Below are 23,787 nucleotides of genomic sequence, written 5' to 3'. Positions count from 1 at the left end.
TCAAATTTTGACCTGGCCAAAGAGGGCAGCAAAGCGCAAAATTACATACTTTACCTTTTAAAAAGCAAAAAACGTACGGACTGTGGCTTTAAGGAGGAATGCCTAAACGTCATTGTTCCAAATATGGTTATGTCTCCGCCCCGTAAACAACAAGGCTTCAGTCTCTCCCACCCAGTGTGCGTGAGTCTGTGCAGGAAAGATAATAGTGGCTATAGGAAATAGGGCAGGGTCCGGAGTGGACGCAAAATTCGTTTTGGCATGAATATTTCTCAAATCTACGTGCATGATTTTCAAAGGATATAGACACAGCGGCCATGCACAGATTTGGATCCCGACCTGCTTTCTAGGAGGATGCAATATCGACGACGCGCTCACGCGGGGTTTGTAACCATTGAAACCTGCGTTCTTGCACAACTTCAGAAACTATGTGGACCAACTGTGGAAACATGCAAGAATGTAGCGGTTACGTGGTAACTGTTCTTTTCCAAGAATCATTATCAGGTTCCGAGTAGCCTACCTGTGTTGTTCGTGACTTGACGTGAACGCAGTGACTGTCAGTCGTAGGATATTGTCTGCTACTGTAGGCTACCTTGATGAGGCTATGATTGTACAGATTCATCCGAAACCAGAAATTAATTTGCAGGAGGTGCACCCATATCTCCACAATGATCTCCACACCGTTGTTTACCTCTGTTGAAGGACCTCCAGGTGTGCAAATTGATTTGTTGCTTAAACATTAGACTCATCCTGTGCGTAGAATGTCTTTGTGGAAGCATGCGTAATGGCTTGGGTGTTTGGGGAACCATCGGACAACTGAGGATCCATAACAACACAAAGTGATTAACCAAACTTTGAAAAATGAGCCAAGATATTGACGGGATATCCTTGTCGGTCCCCTCCTTTGGTATTTGGCCTGACCCGGAGGTTGGCCGTGGGGGTTCTGCCTGCTGTCGTGAGGAGAGTGGCACCGGTGCCACTGTCATCCCCGCCGCGGGGACTTTCTATCAGGACTCGGTGGTCAGCGGAGGCATCAGCCCAAGTATCATGAACTGTTCGATGGACAACGGCGGCTTGCTGTCTACGGGGAAATCCAAAAGCAGGTGTCTTACTGTAGCATATGTCGTCTATAACGAGCTCTGTCAGCCGCACAACGCAGAGAACATGGCCCTGCAGTGTCTGAAAGACGCGTGCGACACAGTGGGTAGTAAATTGGAAATCGTGCACTTCGGAAAGCTCGACTTTGGAGAGACTACTGTACTCGATCAGTTTTACAATGCAGGTAAGAGGTTGTCACTTCACACCACTGTTCACATGAATACAATGGTGCCCTCCATCATTACATTATTTAAGCCTATACTTGTTTCACTTTTAACATTTTAATTCAACTCCATCCCTTACAAATGAGATATCACCAAAGGTAAAGAACATTTTTTTTGTTTATTACTCAACTACAACCATATATTGCATTGGATAGGGCCAATCACAGATAAATTATGACGCCACACCACTTCTCTTTGATTCGGCTCTCAGTGGTTGCCAAGGGCACTCCTGGCACAGGAGCACAGTGATTGCAGGACACGAAATGTTGCATGTCATCATGACTTAGATTAGAGGCATTGAGTAACTTCCTTAGCCTAAATATATATTTCCATTCACCATTGGGTCTCACAGGGGATGTCTAATATGCTCCGTAAATGTGGGGATGATTGTGATTTTTTCCCCCCACATCTTATTTTCCTCTACTGTTCTGTGCCTCTGAAAGTGTGCCTGCCGTCATGGATTGCTCTGCTCAGTTTGGGCATGAGGTTGGACTTTCCGTTGCAGAGGCACAGAAGTGAAGTGAACCTTTTCACTGAAAGCACTTTTCCCCTTTACCCATATGTCTTCCATTTTGCCCCTTAATCCCATTGGAAATATGCTGTTGCCTAGTGGGTCCCCTGAAAGTTGATTCTGGAAAGCAGTATTACTCTTTACAGGGATTACCTTCTAATGAATAGCAACAGGTGACCTGCATGTTGTATTCTGGTGAATTTATCATTTGCCAACATACTTAAGTCAAGCTTTGTTGTGCTGAATGTCTGTGATATGATGGGGTTGTTGAGGGACGTAGTATGTGAACCCTTCATTTGGGAATCATGGCAGTAAAATTAATGAGAGGGGAAATTGTAAGATCTATTATTTCCAACAGTTTGTATAATTACACTGTAGTTATACTTCACCCTTGCACATTGACTTTTTTTGTGGCCTCCTTATCATATTGATACATTTATACTGTGAAGAAAGGTTAAAAACATGATGATGAAACCAGGCAGCCACATTTGTAGTACAGGTGTTGTCAAAGTAAGCCTGAAAACACACAGACAAAATGGTAAAGGCTTGTTGGTTGTCATAACATACATTATTGGGTGTTTAAACAGCTCATTCTTTTCTCTTTTTTTGGTTTGGCTGTTATCCACAGGGCTTCTGTGGAATGTTCACATACTTTACTACTGGGGGAGGGAACGTTTAGTATCTGTTCAAGTATACACAAGCTTTATTGGAATGACACAATCTTCATCAGATTGCCAATTTCTTTATAATGCTTTTGCAACAGGACATCTTGATGAAACACAAGGAAATGGTGGTGGCATATTTTCACATTACATGTTGTGACTGACCTCACTCGATAAATATACAAATGACTATGGACCTAACCCCAGAAGCTCAACGGGAGAGGTCAAACCACATGTTCAAGACACGTTACTGGACTGGTGGTGTGCTAAAAGTTGGGCTAGAAGTGAAAAAACAAATGGAGATGTTTTTGCTTTATGTTTGTTGGTGTTATTGGACAGCACTGACTGCCACCTGTACAGTGTCGCCATGGGAGCTGGTCGGGTGATTAGTCATAGCTGTGGTATGCAACCATTTAATCGGTTGATCATTAGACTACATGTACAGTATGTGTCATTCGAAGAGGAGAAAAATAGTGTTCACTAACACTTTGAGAAGAGTACCAGCTTGGTTTAAATGTTTGTTTACCTCTGCTCTAAAGTGGCTCCTCACTGAGCTGATCTTAACTATTGACTGACTATTCTAACAAGTTGACAACACTGAACACATTGTCTCAGTATAGACTAGGGGCCCAGTGCATGTTCCATACAGTTAGTCTAGTGTCCTGTCAGTCTAGTCTGTTTTAGGCTACTAAGACAGACAAGAACGGGAATACCTGCAGTTGCTAATATGTTTAGTCATTTTGAGAGCCGTGGTTTTACATGTTACATCCCTAGACAGCTAGAAAGCGGGCACTTTCTCCCTCTCAGCCTTCCTCATCTTAGCCGTGCCCAAAAGCAGGTACTGAATGGCAAAGCACCATATCCCTGGAGACTTTCACAAAGGAAACTGCTGAACAGATGATGATATAATCTTGAGGGCTCCAAATCACATTTTAATTGCCAAAATGCTTATGTGATAACACGTGGAAAGTGTGAATTTTGATAAAGAGGAAAGAAACCATGCACATACCCATACCATACAGTAGACAGCATTTTGGCGACAAGAGCCTTCATCAGGTCAAAGATGACCAAATCCACGTCCTTGCTTCCTATATACAGAAGCTAGTTTGGAAGCATTACCTACTGTATGCTACCTATACTTCTATATGCCAGCTCATGCAATTTTGAAGTGCCTAAAAATGGATACTGGATTTGAAAGTATCATTCGGGCGTTGTACAGTATACGTATATATAGTCCACATTAACGAACCAGAGTATTGTTTTGACTGCCTGAGGATTCCAACACATGATCCCACATGCTCCCTGGCCTGGAAGCTGCCATGCTTGGCTCCCATTGGTTGTCTGATCCGTTGTTTATTGAAACATCCTCTTGTTTACCCCAGACTGCCCATGTGGACTAGGGAGAAAAGGAGAGGAGGACTTAGATCACAGGTCACAGTCACGTCTAGGGAACGTAGTCTAAACTGGAAGGGAAAGTGAACAATCCAAAGTTGCTTAAGAAAAAAGGTTTGTAAGTCTGTCGGTCGATCAAAGCTTTCAGTCAGGTTGCATCAGCAGTATAGGTGTTGTGTGTGCCAACAGACGTTGGCAGCAGGCTGAGGGAAGTAGGTTTGCTCTGCAGGAGCTGGTGGAGTGTGAGGTTTAATCCAGGTTATTGACAGCATGACATGGCAGCCATATAGTGCCATCAGACCTAGTTAGTATCGACTCACAGACCAGCCACATCTCCTATATTCCATTATGGATGTTCACTGGGCGACATATCTGGAGGCACAATCTACAATTTATGAAGGTTTTTTGTTGTATTACTCACCTTTCAAAGGTGTCCAGGTGCAGCATTTTGCTGCTAGACCAGCTATTTGTGTATTTGTGTCCTTCAAGTGGGGTTACGTTGCAACATTCATTTCTCAAGAAAATCAATTGCTGTTGTTGAAAACCAGTGGTGTTCTTAGAAACAAGTCATGAACAAGCTGTTTGCAGCGAGAGGCCAATCAGGAAGTGTAGGGTGAGTTTAGGCAACTGCCGCGGCGGTGTGAGGCTCCCTGTGTTTGTCAGCCTGGGATGAATTCACATTCTGTTCTGGCACTTTCCCCCTGGGCCCTGCTGGTGCTTGCTTTCTGAAACATTTTGAGTGTGAATAGAAACTGTAGTCGAAGTAAAGGATTCTGCCAGAGGCTGAGGCAGGTTTGTCTCATTTCCTGTAGTTTCAAAAAAAAAATGTCAGGGCTCGGTTTTGTCTCTTTCCTGCACATTGCACTCATTTCTAAAAATAAAGTAGTATTTCTTCTTTTTGGGCAGGGCATCCAAACTGATGAATAACTATTGTAAAGTACCTCGCAAGGCTCCCACTAGGGTGTATTAATAAGCTCAATCTAAAGACCAATAAGGCTTCGCCTTTCATTCCCAGGATTGTTTTTCAGAAGAATGCGAAACCTAAATTAGGCACATAAGTCTCGTAAGTGAGCAGACAAACCTGATTTCAAATTAACAATGCATATTTGAGTGCTTGAAGTGCTCCCTAGAGGTAGCAGAACAGCATAGTGGTAGGACTACAACTCAGTTCACAACAATCACATTGCTCTGAATCACTGTCATTTAGTTTGCTTGACTTGACATCAAAGTGTACTGAAAGTCCCGTCTCCAAGGCAACTCAAACTGACAGTAGGGACACATGACTGCATGTGAATGGAGCACATTCAGCAGATACCTAGAACTCCACCAAGAACATGAACACAAGCTTTATTGGAATGACAAAATGAACTCTGCTGTTCTTGGAAATTTGGCAGTGACCGTGCACGTTTCTCTGAGCCTGACGTCACCTATTGTGCACGGTCCGTACCAGACTCTTGCATCTTTGGGGAAAACCGCAGTCTGGGAAACATTCTTTTCCAGTGAAGAGGTCATGCTGATTCCACACATGGGGTTGTTCCGTTCTCCTCAGTGGAGGCTGAGCTCCAGGAAATCCATGTACACTGGTATGTTGAGACTCCCCTTCATTCCTCAGTGATAAGAGGAAAGTCAGCTTCATGGCTACACAGTGATGTCTTCACTTACCACCACCATACAGTAATAGATGGTTATATCAGATAGATGGAATATCACTGAGCTAAATTTTGCCAGGGCAAGAGGAGGGTTTAGCTTCTTAGCGATTGAGTCATCCATCCACCATGGTGTGATGCTAACGGAGATAATACAGTTATGTCTGAAAGAGTCCTCATCTATTTGTGTGTATCTATCAGACATGTACTCTTTGTGTGTTGTCAAGGTATGGATATGGTTCAAGGGAATTGATGAATCTAATGTATTAGAGTGATGAACTGAATAGGAGGGAAACGTGATTTGAAGGTTCCTGTTAGATTTGGGAAATCTCAGATGTGGTTTTTATGCCTGTCTCCACATTTGCATAGTACATATTCAATGGGTTTTATGTTTTCTGAGGAAATGAAACACTGTTTCCCTATTTTAAGGGAACGAGAACTCATTCAAGTGTCTGGATTCGCCCAGGAGATTATTATTATTTATTTTTTTACCATACAAGACACACAGTGCTCTTGTCTTGGCATTGAGTAAAAGGGGGAGAGATTCAGAGATAACAACATAATACATAGCACTTAAACAGTCCCCTGTGCCCTTCTGATCTCAGATTGTGCTGCATGTGCTGTACATTTCCCACAGAAGTATGCATGTCTAATGGTCGGTGGTGGAGGCTTAGTGAATGAGGGAGAGAGGTCTTCAAACCCAGGCGGGCGGGCAAGCAAGCGGGGGAGGGGGGGTGGGGGGGGGCAGGCAGGCAGGCAGGCAGGCAGGCAGGCAGGCAGGCAGCCAGGCAGCCAGGCAGCCAGGCAGGCAGGCAGGCAGGCAGGCAGTCTAATAATGACCCCAGTGGCTCCAAGCAGAGCATAGCTGCCCAGCCCCCCTCCTTCCCCTCCCCTCCTTTCTCCTCCCCTCCTTTCTCCTCCCTTCCCTTCTCACATCCCCCCAGAACCTGTGAGCACCAGAGGAACAGGCCTTGGGTTGTTAAAAGTTGAATTGTGAACGAATATTGGATTTTTGCCTCTGCTTTGTGCATGGGTGAGGGGAATCAATTTAGTTTGGTCTGCAGTGGTGATTCTACCAGCAGGAGGTAAACTGGATTATAAAGTAATCAAAATGCATGCTTCTTCATTGTTGTTTTTTAACCTTATTTTGGTCCAAAGGAGAGAGTGTGTGTGTGTGTGTGTGTGTGTGTGTGTGTGTGTGCGTGTGTGTGCATGCGTGCGTGTGAGAGTGTGAGCACAGCTCAGCCAAGCCAAGCCAGAGGTGACCGCTCTATTCTCACTGTGTGTTTTTGACCAACAGGCGAAGGGGGTTACTATGGGTCAGCACATCTGACACAGCAGCTGGGCCCCCTGATGGAGAATGAATCAGGGCTAGGTTTGAGGACCACTGGCTCTGAGCAGACTTCTATTTCCATGTGTATGTGTGCCCTCTGTAGGGTAGTGGTTAGATGAAATCCTCTGTGGGACTTTTTGGTTATTTATTTGGTTTGCTCTATAATTGAGTATGTTGCTAACCGGAATTTCTCCTCTGTCTCACCACTGTCATAGGCAACACTCAGTACACTTCACAATGAGTAAGAGCAGCAGTCTGTCCTCGCCTTGCCCCCACTCCCCCTCTGTTGTTTTGTTTGTCACAGCACTGTTTTGGGGGAAAGGTCATGGAGGCGAGTGGGAGATGATATAAAAAGGCTGGTCATGGTGCCAATCGAGAGAGTGACAGATTGGGACATCTCATGTGTCACACTGTGAAGCTGAGGTACCCTACTGTGAGGATTCACATACCCCTAGAACAACGGAAACCTACAGTACACACATGATCAGTTCATCACTACCTTAACTATCCCATTACTTCTGTGTCAATTCACTGAACTCCAGTTAATAGCATCACTTCACTGAACACCAGTCAATATTTACTATCATTCAGCCTCTCATATCCTATTGTGGTACTGGGGCTAGTCGTTTTGAGAGAACTACAATCGAACCGTGCATCCTATTGAACGTAATGTGTCTCACCAAGCACTGTGTTGTCAGCTCAGAGGTTAGCTGCTGCTTGGCTAAAAGACGGTTCTTAAAAGAGGGTTCCTCCAACTCTGAAGTACAAGACTCTCATTGTCTGTATCTGTCTTCCAAATGTTCCATATGTCTAATATATTCCGTAATCACCATAGGCCTGTAAGCCCTGCCCTATGAAAGCAAGTATTTGCACTGGCTCTGAGATATTCCTGTAAACCAAGTTTCCTTCCAAGGATTGCACTACACTAACCCCACCTATCTCATCATGAGATTCCATATACACTCTGGGCCCCTGCACATTAGCAAATCTCTCAAATGTAATATTGATTGGGCCTCCCCACCAGCAGATAAATGAGTCCACTAATGGTTTATTCATCAGCTAACCTCTGCTGTCTGAAAGAAGAGATGCTGGCCTTTGACTTCTTCCGATGTTGCTACTGTACAGCAGGGGAGGCTGGTGAAGGTAGAAATCGGAGGACGGGCTCATGTTATGCATGGAACGGAATGAAGAATGGTATCACCACAACATTCCTCATTCCGTTCCATGTGTTACCATGAGCCCGTCCTCCGATATCTCCCTCCACCAGCCTCCACTGATGTACGGAATACAGTACTGTCGTCAGCGGTTACTCTCCATCGTTCAAAATGTGAGCATATGAAGTATTTCAGTTGCCTTATCACTGTTTCACTACGTGGTGTAGTCATACTGTGTTCATACTCATATGTCACAGTGACAGTCTGGCTAAAGGCTGCTGTGATGTGTCGTTGATATGGTGCTGGTGACAGAAAAATTCTCTCCTGTCGGGGTCGACCCTCCTGTCAATGAGGTTGAATGTATACTTCTCCCTCAGCCCACTCAGGTCAGATAGGGGGACTCAATCTACACTCTGTCCATGGACTAGCGTCACATAAGGAATCTGTAGGGACAAAATGTAGGCCCTTAACTTGCATCAATGCACACTCTGCACATGTCATTTCCTCCTTGAGTATAATGAAAGTGGTTGACAACCTGATCCCCGGGGCTGAATAGAGCCTTTAAGCCCAGTAGAAGGAGACACCACTTCCTGATGGCATTTACATGTGCTGCCTGAGTAGGAGGGACTGTGTCTGTCTCTCTCTCCTGGGGACTGGCCCCATGAAAATGATAAGGGCTTTGCGAAAAGCAAGCCTGTCCTCTCCGGGCTTGTATCACCACACACACTTGCACACACTTATGCATGTACGCACGCACGCACACACACACACACACACACATACATACACTCTCACACTCTCATACAGACATTACAATAGATTGCCTCCGCTTGTACGCTTTGATGATCCCATTGACTTTGGATGTCTCTGTGAATGTTATTTTCTCCGGCAGCTCTGAGTCTGTAGTGGAGTGGGGAACATTAGAGAGGGAGCCTGTCTGGCTGGATCAAAGGGCCTCTGTTAAGCTTTATGATACATGTATGTTGACACGGAGGGGGGAACTTGGAAGCAAATGAAAAGGTGGGCCGGGGTCTGTTGTTATCTCTCTGGCTGACCCTGTCATTACAGACCCTCGCAGAGGCACATAGTCACACGGTTGTTTGTGTTGTTATCACTTGTGGGCAGCGCCCAGAGGGACCGTGGTTTTAGGACCCCACCCTAACTCACTCCCAGCTCATGTTATGGCCCCCATTGTTATGTAAAGTACAGTCTGCTCCCAAAAGGAAAATGTGTGGCAATTTGATACTACCCTCCTTCAGTCCAAAACAACTGCACTGGCCAATTGTAGCCCAACCAGAGAGCATCAATCGTAGTTGCCATGCTAAAGTGACCTTGGTTCAAACTGTACTTATGAAGTAGACCTAGGAATAACTGTCCAGTATCAGACCTAATGGGGTGTCTCTGTCCCTCTCAGACATAGCTGTGGTGGAGATGACGGATGCTTTCCGCCAGCCCTCCCTGTTCTACCACCTGGGTGTGAGAGAGAGCTTCAGCATGGCCAACAACATCATCCTCTACTGTGACAACAACTCGGACTCTCTACAGTCCCTACAGGTAAGCCGTGGTCACACACACACACACACACACACACACACACACACACACACACACACCGCCTTACATATACAGAGCCTGCCTCTTCACACCACGTTGTCAACACCATGTTGTTTCCACAGTGGTGTGTAAGGTTAAATAAGGTGAATTCTTTATTTAGAACCTGTGTGTTAAGACCATTGAATTGATGTCATTGCTGTTGTGTTGTGGTGTTGTGGGAACATGTAAACACATTAGTGACTTGATGGTAGCAGATGCATTAGCTCCTCTGATTGAGCCAATACTGTAAATGGTCACACACACACACACACACACACACACACACACAGCCTTACATATACAGAGCCTGCCTCTTCACACCACGTTGTCAACACCATGTTAATGTTTTCACAGTGGTGTGTAAAGTGAATTCTTTATTTAGAACCTGTGTGTTAAGAACATTGAATTGATGTCACTGCTGTTGTGTTGTGGGAACATGTAAACACATTAATGACTTGATGGTAGCAGATGCATTAGCTCCTCTGATTGAGCCAGTTGTGTAAATAGTGTGTCGCAAAAGGTACAGTGTAAAAATAGCGTTTGAATAAGGAGAGGCAAACACAAATAATAAATATATTGCACCTCCTGTTCTTTTTCTTGAGCCCTTATATGGTCCTGTGTCAGTTGGTGGAGTATTTTGTTTGCAACACTTCGGATTTGATTCCCGCTGGGATCATATATCCAAAAGTGATGCATTGTACTGTTAGTCGCTTTGGATGTCTGCTGCATGGCATACCGTATGTTTACCTAAACATTCCTCCAGTGTAGTGAAAGAGCCGTTAGAGGACGTGGACAAATGTGTTTAGTGACTCACATCCTGGTACTTGCAGAGGACCTTTGCATATGGGTCAATATTGATGCCGTTTGTGACCTTTGACCTCGAGCTCAACCTGCAGGGGAATCACAGTAGAGGAAACATACAGTATACTGTCTGTCAAGTGAGTGAGTGAGAGAGAGAGAGAGAGATCCCTGGAGCCACAATCAGTGACCATACATACTTCCATATATACCTTCAGATTTGCAGACTACATGGTGAGAGGGAGGGGAGCCTATGGTTTCCTGTGTATGTATGCAGTTACCAAAATAGGCCTTCTCTCCACACCCAAACTCAATAGAGCTGAAAAGTGACCTACAATACTCAGCTGTGACATCGACGTGGGCATGCATTTGGCTCTATTTTAAGAATTCATAAGCTGTGTTCTTCTGAAATAGGCTAATCCCGTTTGCCAATCTATTCCAATGTGTGCACTAACATAAATACTATCCCTCTAATCTTGATGAACTACACCACTCCACCCTGCTGTTCAACTCCTACCTCTCTGTAGTGGTTCACCGGCAGGCTGCAGTCTCCCACACCATCCTGTACACACTCCCTTTCAATGCCATACTCTGTTAACCTTTATTTATTTTTCTTAGAATAGCTCTTTAAAAAAAAAAAAAAATGGACTGCTTCAGACTTTAAGAGACTCCATTGTGTGCAAGAGCATTTTTGGCTCTCTGTCTTTACTGTGCCTTTTTAACATGGAGAACTCTCAGTTTTTCTACTGGTTTTGTTTACAACTACAGAAGCCCATTTATAGTGTCACCTCAGATGGGTATTGTGAGTCTATGAACCGTGACCAATATCAGTGATTTCCCTACAGCATCATTGCTTCACCGCTGTTTATACTGCTTATACTGTTTATACTGTTTATATTGTTATATATTGTTTATATTGTTTATACTGTTCATACTGTTTATATTTTTTAGTACTTCTATTTTATTTTATTTTATTCTATTTTAAAACTTATTGTTGCACTACTCTGTGGCACTGTCACTTTTGCATTTCACTGTATACTTGTATGCACGTGACAAATAAAGAATCTTGAATCTTGAATCTTGAATCATCAGCAGGCTCTTCTAAAGCGTCTCCTTTCTTCTCTTTCAGGAGATTATATGCCAGAAGAACACTGTAAGTATGCAGTCTCCTCCCCATCTGTTTCTGCCCGCTTCTGGTTAAATCACACTCTCTCTTCCTTCCTTTGCACTTCTGCCGCGTGAAAGTATGTGCAAAAACTGTTTTCATTCTCTTGTTGACACCCCAGTCTGCTACCATCCACTCATTTTGTTGAGGGTTTTTGCATTGTGCTGTGTGCACAGAAAAGTAAAGTCGTTTCTCTTCCAAGGGGATTTTTTCAGGGTAGCTTTACTTGGATGACACAGCATTGTAAAAAGTGCTGTGAGAAGCAGAGATGAGAATGAGTTCATTTGAAATTTCACCTCTCATTTTGGATTTCCTGGCTCCCTGCTATGCCGACACAGCAGAGGTTTAAGATGCCTCAGTCTGCCAAGTGATAGTCAGGTCAGACAGGGAGACCCCACAGGCTGTCTGTGTGGCAGACTACTGCTGATGAGCTGCTATATGCACACATGCACATGCACACACACACACACACACACACACACACACACACACACACACACACACACACAAAACAAACAAACAAACGCAGACACACATGCATACACAAACAATGGAATAAGTGGAATAAGGTTGCTGCATGAAGCAGGTTGATTTCTGTAGGCCTTGTGATGAGGACCGATCAATACTCACAGTGACAGTCCACTGTGACACACTCACTTCTTCTCTTCCTCCCTGTCTCTCTCTCTCTCTCTCTCTCTCTCCCTCTCTCTACACACACCACTGATGCTGAGATATCTTACACTCCAGCGACTCTCTAACAGTGGTCTAATATCTCTGCTTCTAGGTTGGAGTGTAGAGCATGGAACACTTCTAATCAAGACAACTTCCTCGATTGTTTTACGACCACAGGAGTGGTCATAAAGGGGTTAGGGCTAATGATTAATATCCAGTCATGCCACTGAGCCCCCCCCCCCATTCTCCTCCCTTCCTCTACAGAGAGAAAGGTTAATCCTATACTGCCTGTCTGTGACTTTCAACTCCTTAATTACTGTAACTGCAGACACACACACAGACTGGGTACAGAAGCCAGTGCTCTCTCCCTCAAGTGCTACATTAGGGTATTGTTCTGGGAATCTGCCGTGACTAATAACTAACCAACCAGGCCTGCTGAGGTTTCCTGGGAAAAGGACAGTCTCAATGGCACCTAGCCACTGAAATATGTATTAGTCTCTGTGACGTGCTGTCATAGGATCTGCTGCAGCCTGAATCATACAATACACAGAGTCTAAATATAGGGCAGGATTGTGAAACCTGTGTCTGCACCTATAACCGTCACAGGTTATTTTTGAAAGGCGTGACTGACTGTCGGTGATGTCATGATGTCAAATATGTCACAGTGGAGGAAGCTGTTTTCTGCGGAAGGTTCCGATTGCTACCTCACTTTGCCCCCCTCCCCCCATTTCCTTTTTGTTATTAGTCAGTAGAACCCGAGTGTTGTACTTAAAGAGGGGAGTGAAACCGAGAGATTCAAATAGTAACTGTCAACACTCAGGATACAGCTGGGCGGCACTGCAGCTGTGTATCAGCCCAAAAACCTTTCTCTCCTGCACATGCATTTGTGTTCAGTATGAAGTATCATTGGATACGCACTTAGTTAGCAAAATAGTTGGATATGACAGATACAACGTGCACATCAATGAAAGATGGATTTCCTGGTACTCTTTACAAATGCCAACATGCAAATAAAGCTGGGCAAGAGTAGTAAGACGTAGTTTGAATTGATTTCCATAAGCAACATGAATGGAGTTTTGAAGGGCGCTTCCATCCTGAGGGCATTGTGACTACACTAGCTAGCTCTGTTAAATAGTTCCTAATGTCACTTGTCATTAGGCCTACTGATGTGGATCTGCGCCCCGGGCCACAGGGTTGTTTAGACCAGCTCATTACGAGCCTGGGTACAAACACACCATTGTCTCTGCAGATCAGATTCTCTTGATTATGTCACTACCTTCAAATGACTTACACAAGGAAAAACCCAGCAGACCCAGCAACAGCGCCCCCCCCAACAGAACACATGGAGAACTCTACAGTCAGCAATGTAACGGGGATGCTTTATCCTTTGCATTTTCTGTTAGCCACAAAACATGAGAAACCAAATGTCAGCAGCACCGTCCGACGGATCACAGCAAATCTAGCCTCTTTGCACAGGCACAGCGAAATCTGTCCACCCATGATCCTGCAAGCCCCAAGACTACGACAAATACAAACACAAAGGCAATCATCTCTCACAGGCCACGTCTAACGTTGCTCCTCTTCCTTTCTCTTCCCAGACATGCTCAGCGAACTACAGCTTCATCCCGTACATGGTGACTCCCCACAACAAGGTGTACTGCTGTGAGAGCAGCCTGATGAAGGGGCTGACGGAGCTGATGCAGCCCAGCTTCGAGTTGCTGCTGGGGCCCATCTGCATGCCCCTGCTGGACCGCTTTGTCCAGCTGCTCAAGGTGCCCCAGGCCCACTCCAGGTGAGTACAGGGGGGTCGGGGTGGATGCTGCTGCGGCTTACCACTGGCTGGAGAAGTCACAATCGTCACATTTTATTTACACTAAGGTTCTGTTACACCATGATTTCATTACTCCAGTTATTACTCCACTTGTCTCAAAGTCATTTTTAAAAACGCTTATTTCATACGAAGCGAATGCAATGATTCAATATGTAACGACGTACTATGGCAATACTCTCCTCTCACATGGCTGGAGTGGGACAGGGACCATCTTGTTGATACACGCACACACACACTGTGTGTGTTTAAGTGAGCAAGTGTGAACCTACATGAGATGGTGGCAATGTCAGGCTTACGGTATCGTTGCCAGTTGAATGGTGTTCATTACTATGACAGAGTGCCGTATACAGTGACAGTTGGGTTTAAGTCATTTTAGAATATAGCATACTTGTATGCTTACGAAACAACAGTGTATGCGCCACGTGGTGTGGGCCCTGTGGTTTCAAGGGGAAACGTTGTGAAAGTTTGATTACCGTAACAAATTGTTGCATAATGAAACATTTGTGCAGTGTTCTTAGCCAGTCTAATCTGGTTCTCTGATTCATTTCATTTGAACTTGAGTTCCAACATTGTATTAGATCATTCTTTTTATATTACATGGTGTAATGACTTTATTTGGTATGTCCATCTGCGAGACTTTGGCTCGCATAGCGAATCACTGTTTTTAAGATGTCTGCATTGCTTAGTTATGGCCTAATGTTTTCAACTCCTCTGCCAATATTGAGCATCACAGCCTCTCATCTTCCAGGAAAAGTGAATTATTCTTTAGAGGTTGAGAGAATTTGCATTTTGTATTAATGTGGTTCGTCTCTTGAAAGAGAGTCACCCAACAGTGCAGTGAAAAATACATTGAAGCGTGTAGCCAGCGAACAGGCACATCATTTCCACATTCAGCTGTCACGAGTACCGACTGTAAATAGATTACAGATAAAAAGATACACTGTAGTATGGTACATCAAAGGTTTGCCATTGAAGATTAGATAGGCCCAAATAATTTTAGATTTTCAATGGCTTCGGCATGCTCAGACAAAGAGGAACAAAGATTAGAAATAACAGGTTTTAAGCAACCAGGTCCAGATGAGTTACTGTTTCCCACTCCCACAGCCAATACTTCCGAGAGACCATTCTCAATGAGATCCGGAAAGCGCGGGAATTATACACCGGGATGGAGTTGGCCACAGAGCTGGGGCGTATTCAACAACGATTAGACAACGTAGAGTGCCTTTCAGCGGACATCGTCATCAATCTGCTTCTGTCCTACCGGGACATCCAGGTAATGTTTACTTCCTGAAGCTTGTCAGATGCTACCAACATACTGTAGTTCGCTTCAGTTCAGTGCCTCAATATGAATGTTTCAGGGCCTCTCCGTGCATGTGGCACCTCCTCTCATAAGAACCCCCTCAGGCTGCCTGCGGAGGGTTGTTGGCTCAGCCTTTGTTAGTCTCTGCTCATCTTAAGGCTACGGCCGGGAGGGCTTAATCCTGTTCTCTCTGCATCGCCATGAACCCACTCCCCTACCCTCAGTCCTCCCTCTAGCCACACTGCAGGCTACAGTCTTCAGCTACAGCACTGGGCATGAATAAATGATGACAACAACAAGCGTTGTGGAGATCTGGCTGAATAATTCAAGATGTTTTGGATGAATACTGTAGGCTATATGCCGGACAAAAGATTTGTATAAGAGGGGGACATTCCGTTCCTGAAGTACTTTAGTATGCATAAGCACTCATTACGTAAATATTGATACATGTATGTGTGTGTATGGGTTGTGTATGGGTTGACCTTCGGTTTAACTTTAATCCTGTGACGTGTTTCTCTGGTTATGTGTAACGCAGGATTATGAATCTATCGTGAAGCTGGTGGAGACGTTGGAGAAGCTTCCGACCTTTGACCCCGTGGCCAATCCTCATGTGAAGTTCCATTATGCCTTTGCACTGAATCGGTAAGATTCCCAGCATGATTCCATCACACCTGGCTTGTCTATAACACACACACACACACACACACACACACACACACACACACACACACACACACACCATGCATGTGCTGAACATGTGTGTGTGTCTGTGTTCTGATCAGCAGCTACACATATGTTCAATACAGGAGGCTTTTTCATTGCCTGTGTGTCTGTGCTGCCTTGTAAACGTCCAGTGGCTCTCATGGCGAGACCGACTCCAAAAAGACCTCGTCTGGGTGCCAGACTGTTCCTGCGTCCTACAACTCTATACGAGACCTTTTATTGCATTCACACACTCATAAGAGACATATAAAGAAACATGTTGCACATGCCTTGCGTAATTGCATCATTGTTGAAACACTGACTGGAGAGTAAATTAAGATGGTTGCCATGGATCTCTCTCTCTCTCTGTATAGACAGCAACCCCGTTGTTTACAATACCTCAAGCCTCTTCACTGGAGGCTGGACTGGAGGTGGGAAATGACTCAGCTGTAAGAGCTGACTTAGAGCAGCTATCGCAAAAGATCATTCCTGTGGAAGTTATGAAGCTTAAATGATTTGAGTAAAACCTTCCCCTTTTTTCGAAATGTCCAAAAATATGAGGTTTGAGTAACTAGGTTAAGCTGGCTGCAAAAACAGCAGCAGCAGGGAGGCTTAAAGCCTAGCCTGCTGCACACGCTCCCTCCTTGTTGCATGAGAGTGGGCTGATTCACTGCCTAGCCCCCTTCTGGTTGCCCTTCAGCATTCTGGTGTGAAGAGAGGGAGAAAGAGAGAGAGAGAGAGAGAGAGGGAGAGAGGGAGAGCTGGGGAGAGCAGCTTGAGTCGTCTCCCTGAGTGGTGCCCCATTCCATTCCCTCTGGATAGACTCCATGGAAATAGTTGCCAGTTCCTCCACTTTATTTAAACATGGATCTTTATGCTCTGGTGAGGAGGACCCATATTAAACTGTAGCCCATGCCGGCGAAATGTTTCCAACCACCAGACACTGGGGTGCCCAGGGCTGCCTTGGGAAAGAGTGTGGAATAGAATCCAAGAGTGTTGTAGAATCCCTGAGCCTTTCACTTGGTTAAGCAGAAGAATTGTTGTGTAGTGGGTGGCAAATGACTGGTCATGTGACAAATCACTGTTGGAACATAAAGAGCATTACTTTACTCTCTAATAGCATTTCACCCTCCTCACACACACTCTGACACAGGAGTTGGCAGGAACCCGTGGTCAGGCAGTTGAACTCAGTGCCTCGCCATAACTTAATCTAGAGACTTTAAATGGCTCCTCTCTGCCAAAACTCACTGTCCCACAGTGGTGGGAGCGTTCCCCTCCCAGAGCAGAGGCCTGGCTGTCTCATGTTTATTCATGCTCTCTTAGTGAGCCCCATCAAAGAGAGACACCCTCTGACCAAATCTCAGTGTGCTATCCCTGCCTGCCTCCCTCCCTCCCTCCCTCCCTCCTTTCCTCCCTCACACCATCCACAGATGAGTCACATATCTCCTGCTGCTCCCAGTAGTCATCTCTTCACAAAGTAACATAAAACACAACATGAAAGATATGATTAGATATGATACAACTGTATTTATCCCTTTAAGGCAATTCGTTAAAGATTAGACATTGTTGATTAGTAGATTTCATAAGGGCAGACACTACATAACAACCATACCGTTACAGTACTGTATCTATCTACTTATCCCATGGTGCAGAAGACTGCCGCTGACCGCGTGTGTTTTCCTCTTGTGTGTGATTGCGTGTGCGTTTGCATGGGCGTGGGCGGGTGTGTGTGTGCATGTGTGTGCATGTGTGTGCATGTGTGTGCATGTGTGTGCATGTGTGCGTGTGTGCGTGTGTGCGTGTGTGTGTGTGTGTGTGTGTGTGTGTGTGTGTGTAAATGTGTGTGTGCATGTGTGTGTATGTTCTCAGGAGGAACCTCCCGGGGGACCGACAGAAGGCTCTGGACATCATGATGCCTCTGGTGGAGGCCAAGGAGCAGGTGGCCTCAGACATCTACTGCCTAGTGGGACGCATCTACAAGGACATGTTCCTGGAGTCCCACTTCATCGACACAGAGAGCAGGGACAGTGGCACGCACTGGTGAGAGTCATTACCCATCTCTCTCTCTCTCTCTCTCTCTCTCTCTCTCTCTATCTTTCTCTCTCTCCTCTCACTCCTCTCAACACCCAGAGAAGATCCCTCTCAACCGCAGTCAGTGTCATCTGATCAAAGTGGCTCTGGGTAGTGACGGAAGCCAATTCATAACAGCACAGTTGTAATATGAGCATAATTGCTTTCTTCCTGAAATGGTTGTATATCTCATATCTTATAGATTAAATCTGGCATCTCGTTTCAATAACTCCCGTCGGGCTGTCGTCGTCTGTTTCAGACAACATCTTAGAGGCTGCTAATATAATCCACACCGATCCCCTCAGTGGGACAGATTGCTCATTAGCCAAGGCTGTGCAATAAGACGTTATGTGTGCGCCTTGCTCCATACCGCTGTAATTGTTTTGGTGCTGTAACAGACGTCTAGGGAGGAAGTGACAGGGCTAGGAAGCTCTCATCCAGGGCACATCATCCACAAACAGGTACACACGGTATTAATGAAACATACTCTCTGATCATTGTGATTGTAAGACGATTTTTTCTCTCCTGTCAGGTTTAAGAAGGGGTTCGAGTCCGAGCCGACACTACACTCTGGGATCAATTACGCCGTTCTACTCCTGGCAGCGGGACACCAGTTTGAGGCCTCCTTTGAGCTCCGCAAAGTCGGTGTGTATACACTCATTCTTTATGTTGCCTTGTTATCTATGTTTGGCCTTGAGCTGACTTGGCCTTGTGCATTCAGCTGGCTCTCATCCCGTCTATTGCTGACTAATTCTGAAGTAACTAATTTTCATTCTCCTAGAACAGTTATCCTCCTTGTGGAGAGCGTGAGATCAATATGTGCTCAGGTAACAGATACTGTAGTGCTCATTTACGGGAGGGAACAAAGGCTGATTATGAGTCACATCCATAAAAGGAAGTCTGGGTGAGAAAAGAGAGATAGCAAGCTGATAGGCTGTGACAGGGTTAATATGAAAAAGACAGATTACACAAACAATTATGTTTTCCTTTTTTTGGTTTTTGCAAGTGAGCTTTTCTGTTCCCAATCCTTGTTTGCCCTTGTTTGCCTCTGTTTGCCCTGAAATCTGAGGCTCAGGGTAGCTCAGGAATGTGAGAAATAGGACAGTCTGGGAATCAGCCTTAAGCCCCCCTTCCCTAACCCCTGCTCAAGGCTCCACAGGACATGTAGTGGCAGCTTCCCTCAACATGGCCAAAAACAATTGTGCTCCCTTTATCACTCTGCTTTCATCTGCTTCACAACATATAGTGTCAGAATGACACACAACCGTGTTGCATGTCTCAACGTATCCAGATTCATTACACCAGTGTTGAAATTGGTGAAATGCCTCAATGACTCGACAACAATAACACAACTGTGACTCCTACCACCTCACTCCATCCTACTGGAAAGAAGTATGTGTTGATAATGTTTAAAAAATAAAATAAAAAAAAGATGGGGCACACTATGGAACTCAATAGACTTGTTTTGTCCTCAGGAGTGAAGCTGAGCAGCCTGCTGGGTAAGAAGGGCAGCCTGGACAAGCTGCAGAGCTACTGGGACGTTGGCTTCTTCCTGGGCGCTAGCATCCTGGCATGTGACAACATGAGGGTCATCAACGGCTCCGAGAAGCTCTTCAAACTCAAGGCCCCTGTTTGGTGAGCTAGGGCCCAGTCCAGTCCTGTGCTGTTCTCTGTTATTTTAAAATCAACAACAATATTTTTATAATTATATTTTACACAATATTCAGAACATTTACACAACACCTTTGACTTATTCTTCTCAGTTGAGACCTGTTTGTCAGCAGGCTAGTGGCGTATTTGCTTTAAAGCCGACTTCTTTATTTACTGCACCCCAGGTATCTCCGCTCACTGGTAGAAACCATCCTAATTTACCAGCACTTCAAAAAGCCCTCTGTGGAGCAGCCAGCCCCAAAACAGGAACTGGTCGACTTCTGGATGGACTTCCTGGTGGAGGCCACCAAGAAAGATGTCTCCTCTGTCCGCTTCCCGGTATGCGCCCCAGCCACTAAACTCTCCCTGTTCTCTGCCTTCCTTTCCTTCCTGACATTCTTCAGTGTTTAGACTTGTCCTTGGGCATTAGACATATGCATTAGACTGTACATAAACCATAACAATGGTTTTAACCATGTCCCCACATTCTCCAAATAGTTTATTTCCTTGGTTTTGCTATTTATATGTTTTGATGGATATTGTCATTTCCCCAGGTGTTGATATTGGAGCCCACAAAAGTGTATCAGCCGTCGTATTTGTCCATAAACAATGATGTTGAGGAGAACACTGTTTCCATCTGGCACGTGGATCCTGATGACAAGGTACAGTAGGTTACTCAAAAGAGGAAGAACATTTAGCTTTATATGCCTTTCACTGTGAATATTTCCTCAAATTGAAAGTGTGTCTCTCTCTGTCTGTCTGTCTGTCTGTCAACATGGATGAGTTTGTCTATCTGTCTGTCTGCACTGACAAGCTCTGTTAAGTCATCAGTGTTGGTGTTGAGGTATCAGTCATGGTCATATGTCTTCTGCTCTGATCTGTCAAGCAGCACAAGGGGATCCATGAGTGGAACTTCAGCGCCACCTCAGTGCGGGGTGTCAGGTCAGTGATCTCACACATATCATGATCTACTAAACACTGGCAATAGTCACTACACCCTCCTTTTTGAAACCCTCCTCAACCAGAATAAATTATGATGTTATTGCCTGGTACAAAGCTCTATTAAACACACACACACACACACCCCACCCCACCCACCACCTCACCCCACCCGTCCCAGAGGAATTCAGTGGCAGACTGATCTCACACCAGAGGGCCTCTCTGAGATGTTGCTAGGGAACGTGTCTTTCTTGGAGCCCACTCATCCTCCAGTGGGTAGGAGACAATGGCAGCTTCAGCAGCCCTAGCAGCAGCTACATGCCATCGTGGGCTGAACACAGGCCCTCTTTCTCTGCTCGGCTCAGGCCTTGGTTTTGTGTGCCTGTGTGTGTGCCTGTGTGCGTGCCTGTGTGCGTGCATGTGTGCGTGCATGCGTGTAGGGGAATGGTTGCTGGAGTTATGCTCATTCTTTCAGGGTTAAGTGGCTGTATCCATCAGTTTTAGATACTGATGCAACGATGTCATTGTCCTTTAGAATTCGCGAGGGACGCCCGACGGCCTTCCCCTCTCTAACCGTTAACTCCTCTTCCTCAGTATCTCCAAGTTTGACGAGCGCAGTGCCTTCCTCTACGTGTTGCACAACTCAGAGGACTTCCAGATCTACTTCTGCACGGAGATGCACTGCAAAAGGTCTGTCTTGTCACTATGCCTCAATCTCTCCATCTCACTCAGAAGCAATGTTCTGCAGGGAATTCAGGCAACATTCCATGTTTTCATGTGAGCTCCCTCAGAGCTAGCTACTCTAACAGTGTGACTGTTGAGACTTGTGACTCTCACGTGCCAAAGCACATCCAGTTCTATTTGTGTGTGTGTGTGTGTGTGTATGTGTGTGTGTATGTGTATGTGTGTGTGTGTATGTGTATGTGTATGTGTATGTGTATGTGTATGTGTGTGTGTGTGTGTGTGTGTGTGTGTGTGTGTGTGTGTGTGTGTGTGTGTGTGTGTGTGTGTGTGTGTGTGTGTGTGTGTGTGTGTGTGTGTGTGTGTGTGTGAGTGTGTGTGGGCTGTGTGTATGTGTGTGTTTGTGTGGGCTGTGGCGTAAGTGTGGTGAAGGTTATTACTGTGTGCGTGTGGGTGGTGAGGTGCTGTACTGTATGTAAACATGCATGTAGCATAGTGCTTATGTGTCTCTGCTTGGCTCTGCAGGTTCTGTGATCTGGTCAACAGCATTGCCGAGGAGGCCTGGAGAGGTCCGGAGGAGGGGGATTGTGACACTGATGCCTTAGAGGTGAGGGAGGAGAGAGACAGAGGGATCTTCTCCAAGCTCTACTCACATTACTCTTTTACAATGGTCTTTCCAATAAGATTTACCTGATAAAATGTAGAAAAAAACATGAAATATGTCTTCACACTGGTTTCTGCTCCCAAAAGTGTACTGTTTACTGCAAGGTAACACATTTGATATAGTTTTATGTAAATGTGATTGTCCTAAAGTGCCTGAGAGGGAGACATTTTGTGATTGCAAAACAGACAATGGGAAAAGCACCTGCTCCTGTACCCACCTGTTCTCCCCATGATGCAATGGGAAAAAAAGAAGAATAGTAGCCTGTGAATTATTACCCTAAACAATGACGCACCCTCTTCCTGTCAAGCACAGATCACATATCCAACGGGTTTCTGAAACTGTTTGATCTACGCCACACCTTGTAAAGCTCACTTTGTCCTCAGTATCCTTCTCTTTCAGTCGACTCGGTTTGAGTCTTCCCTATAGGACACTCACTGTGTGTACCTATTCGCTGAAGAACCCTACACATTCATGCCTGGTACATGCAGGTGTCACTTGCAGGCAGATAGCCCCGCCTACCGCCCGTTCTATAAATAGGACCTAGGACCAAGCATGCCTATTTTATCAAGCACCGCTAGGCATGATTGTATAGGTGTGTTCAGCAAATAGGTACACATATTGCGTGTAGAATGAATAGAGCCCGCACACTGAAATCCTCCACCACGTACCTTTATGGAACAAGCGACATTTTGATCTGAAGGATCTTCGTCAGGTCTATGACAATCGAAATGTTGTTTGTTCCATAAAGGTGCATGGTGCTGCATTTGAGTGATTTGATTAATTCTATAAAAAAGACTTTTTTTGGCCCTGCACCCCACTAAAGGATGTGCGTTTTGTCCATACTTGACACACAGTGCATGTTCCATAGTGAGGAGTGTTGGAGTCATCATGTCCTTCAGGGAACCTGGGTTACATTTTAACCTCTAGTTTTTAGTACCCAGCTCCAATTCTCCCACTGCAGCTGAACTGTCCTGGGTTGAACCTACTTATATATCTGTTGTACCTTAACCATAACCGTATCTTAACTTGTATCTTTTCATTCCTCCTTCGGTTGGCTCTGCAGTACGACTATGAGTATGATGAGCACGGGGATAGGGTGGTTCTGGGAAAAGGCACATTCGGAGTGGTGTACGCAGGACGGGACCTTAGCAACCAGGTGCGGCTGGCCATCAAGGAAATACCAGAGAGAGACAGCAGGTGAGGGAAAAAAAACTTTCCTGGCCTTTTACATTGTGTTTGCTCGAAAAAGGCCCAAGGACAAATCCTAACCGCCTACAAGTTCCTCCATCAGTAGAACAAAAGCAATACACTAGACTGTGTTTGGCATTTATAACACACACATACATAACACAGTTCTTTTCCCCTCACACATTGCAAGGATCTCTGTGCTGTTATACGAATGCCTCTTGTGAGTGTTATTTCAGAGCTCTCATTAACAAATTGGTTTCCTGAGAGTGAGAATTTGATTGGCAGATGAAAAGTATAAGAGGTGAGCGACCACTGTGCAGTTCTGTGGTGCGTCCTTTCCATCGCTCTGGAAAGGGTTGTGCTGCTGCGTCTACCTGATGGAGTCGCTGGGCAATGAAGAGAAGTGGGGGGAAAGGGTCGCTTAGCAACTACCAGAATACCACATTGCCTTGTGCCTCCACCATCATCTCTGCTCGGAATACTTGTCAGCTCATTGTTCCACCTACTCGCCTCTAAT

General features: G+C 45.3%; 1 protein-coding gene across 3 annotated transcripts in view; it reads left to right on the top strand.

The window, feature by feature from the left end:
* Window positions 1–234: 234 nt before the first annotated feature.
* The window catches only part of map3k5 (mitogen-activated protein kinase kinase kinase 5), a 33,789-nt gene continuing 10,236 nt past the window's right edge, over window positions 235–23,787 (top strand). For 2 of the 3 annotated variants that reach the window (XM_083688499.1, XM_083688498.1), the window contains exons 1-15: window positions 235–1,279; window positions 9,432–9,571; window positions 11,538–11,561; window positions 13,844–14,037; window positions 15,181–15,349; window positions 15,912–16,018; window positions 17,948–18,118; window positions 18,681–18,793; window positions 19,624–19,783; window positions 19,984–20,137; window positions 20,353–20,460; window positions 20,685–20,740; window positions 21,332–21,427; window positions 21,944–22,025; window positions 23,146–23,279. In XM_083688499.1, coding sequence (XP_083544625.1) covers window positions 859–1,279; window positions 9,432–9,571; window positions 11,538–11,561; window positions 13,844–14,037; window positions 15,181–15,349; window positions 15,912–16,018; window positions 17,948–18,118; window positions 18,681–18,793; window positions 19,624–19,783; window positions 19,984–20,137; window positions 20,353–20,460; window positions 20,685–20,740; window positions 21,332–21,427; window positions 21,944–22,025; window positions 23,146–23,279 — 2,129 coding nt within the window. In that variant the 5' untranslated portion in view covers window positions 235–858. The remainder of the gene's footprint in view (window positions 1,280–9,431; window positions 9,572–11,537; window positions 11,562–13,843; window positions 14,038–15,180; window positions 15,350–15,911; window positions 16,019–17,947; window positions 18,119–18,680; window positions 18,794–19,623; window positions 19,784–19,983; window positions 20,138–20,352; window positions 20,461–20,684; window positions 20,741–21,331; window positions 21,428–21,943; window positions 22,026–23,145; window positions 23,280–23,787) is intronic. The other variant, XM_083688500.1, reaches the window with a different exon arrangement.

The sequence above is a fragment of the Argentina silus genome, assembly GCF_951799395.1.
Source record: "Argentina silus genome assembly, chromosome: 17".
NCBI lineage: Eukaryota > Metazoa > Chordata > Actinopteri > Argentiniformes > Argentinidae > Argentina > Argentina silus.
Note: the sequence above shows the minus strand (reverse complement) of the source record. Positions and strands in the feature narration are given on the sequence as shown.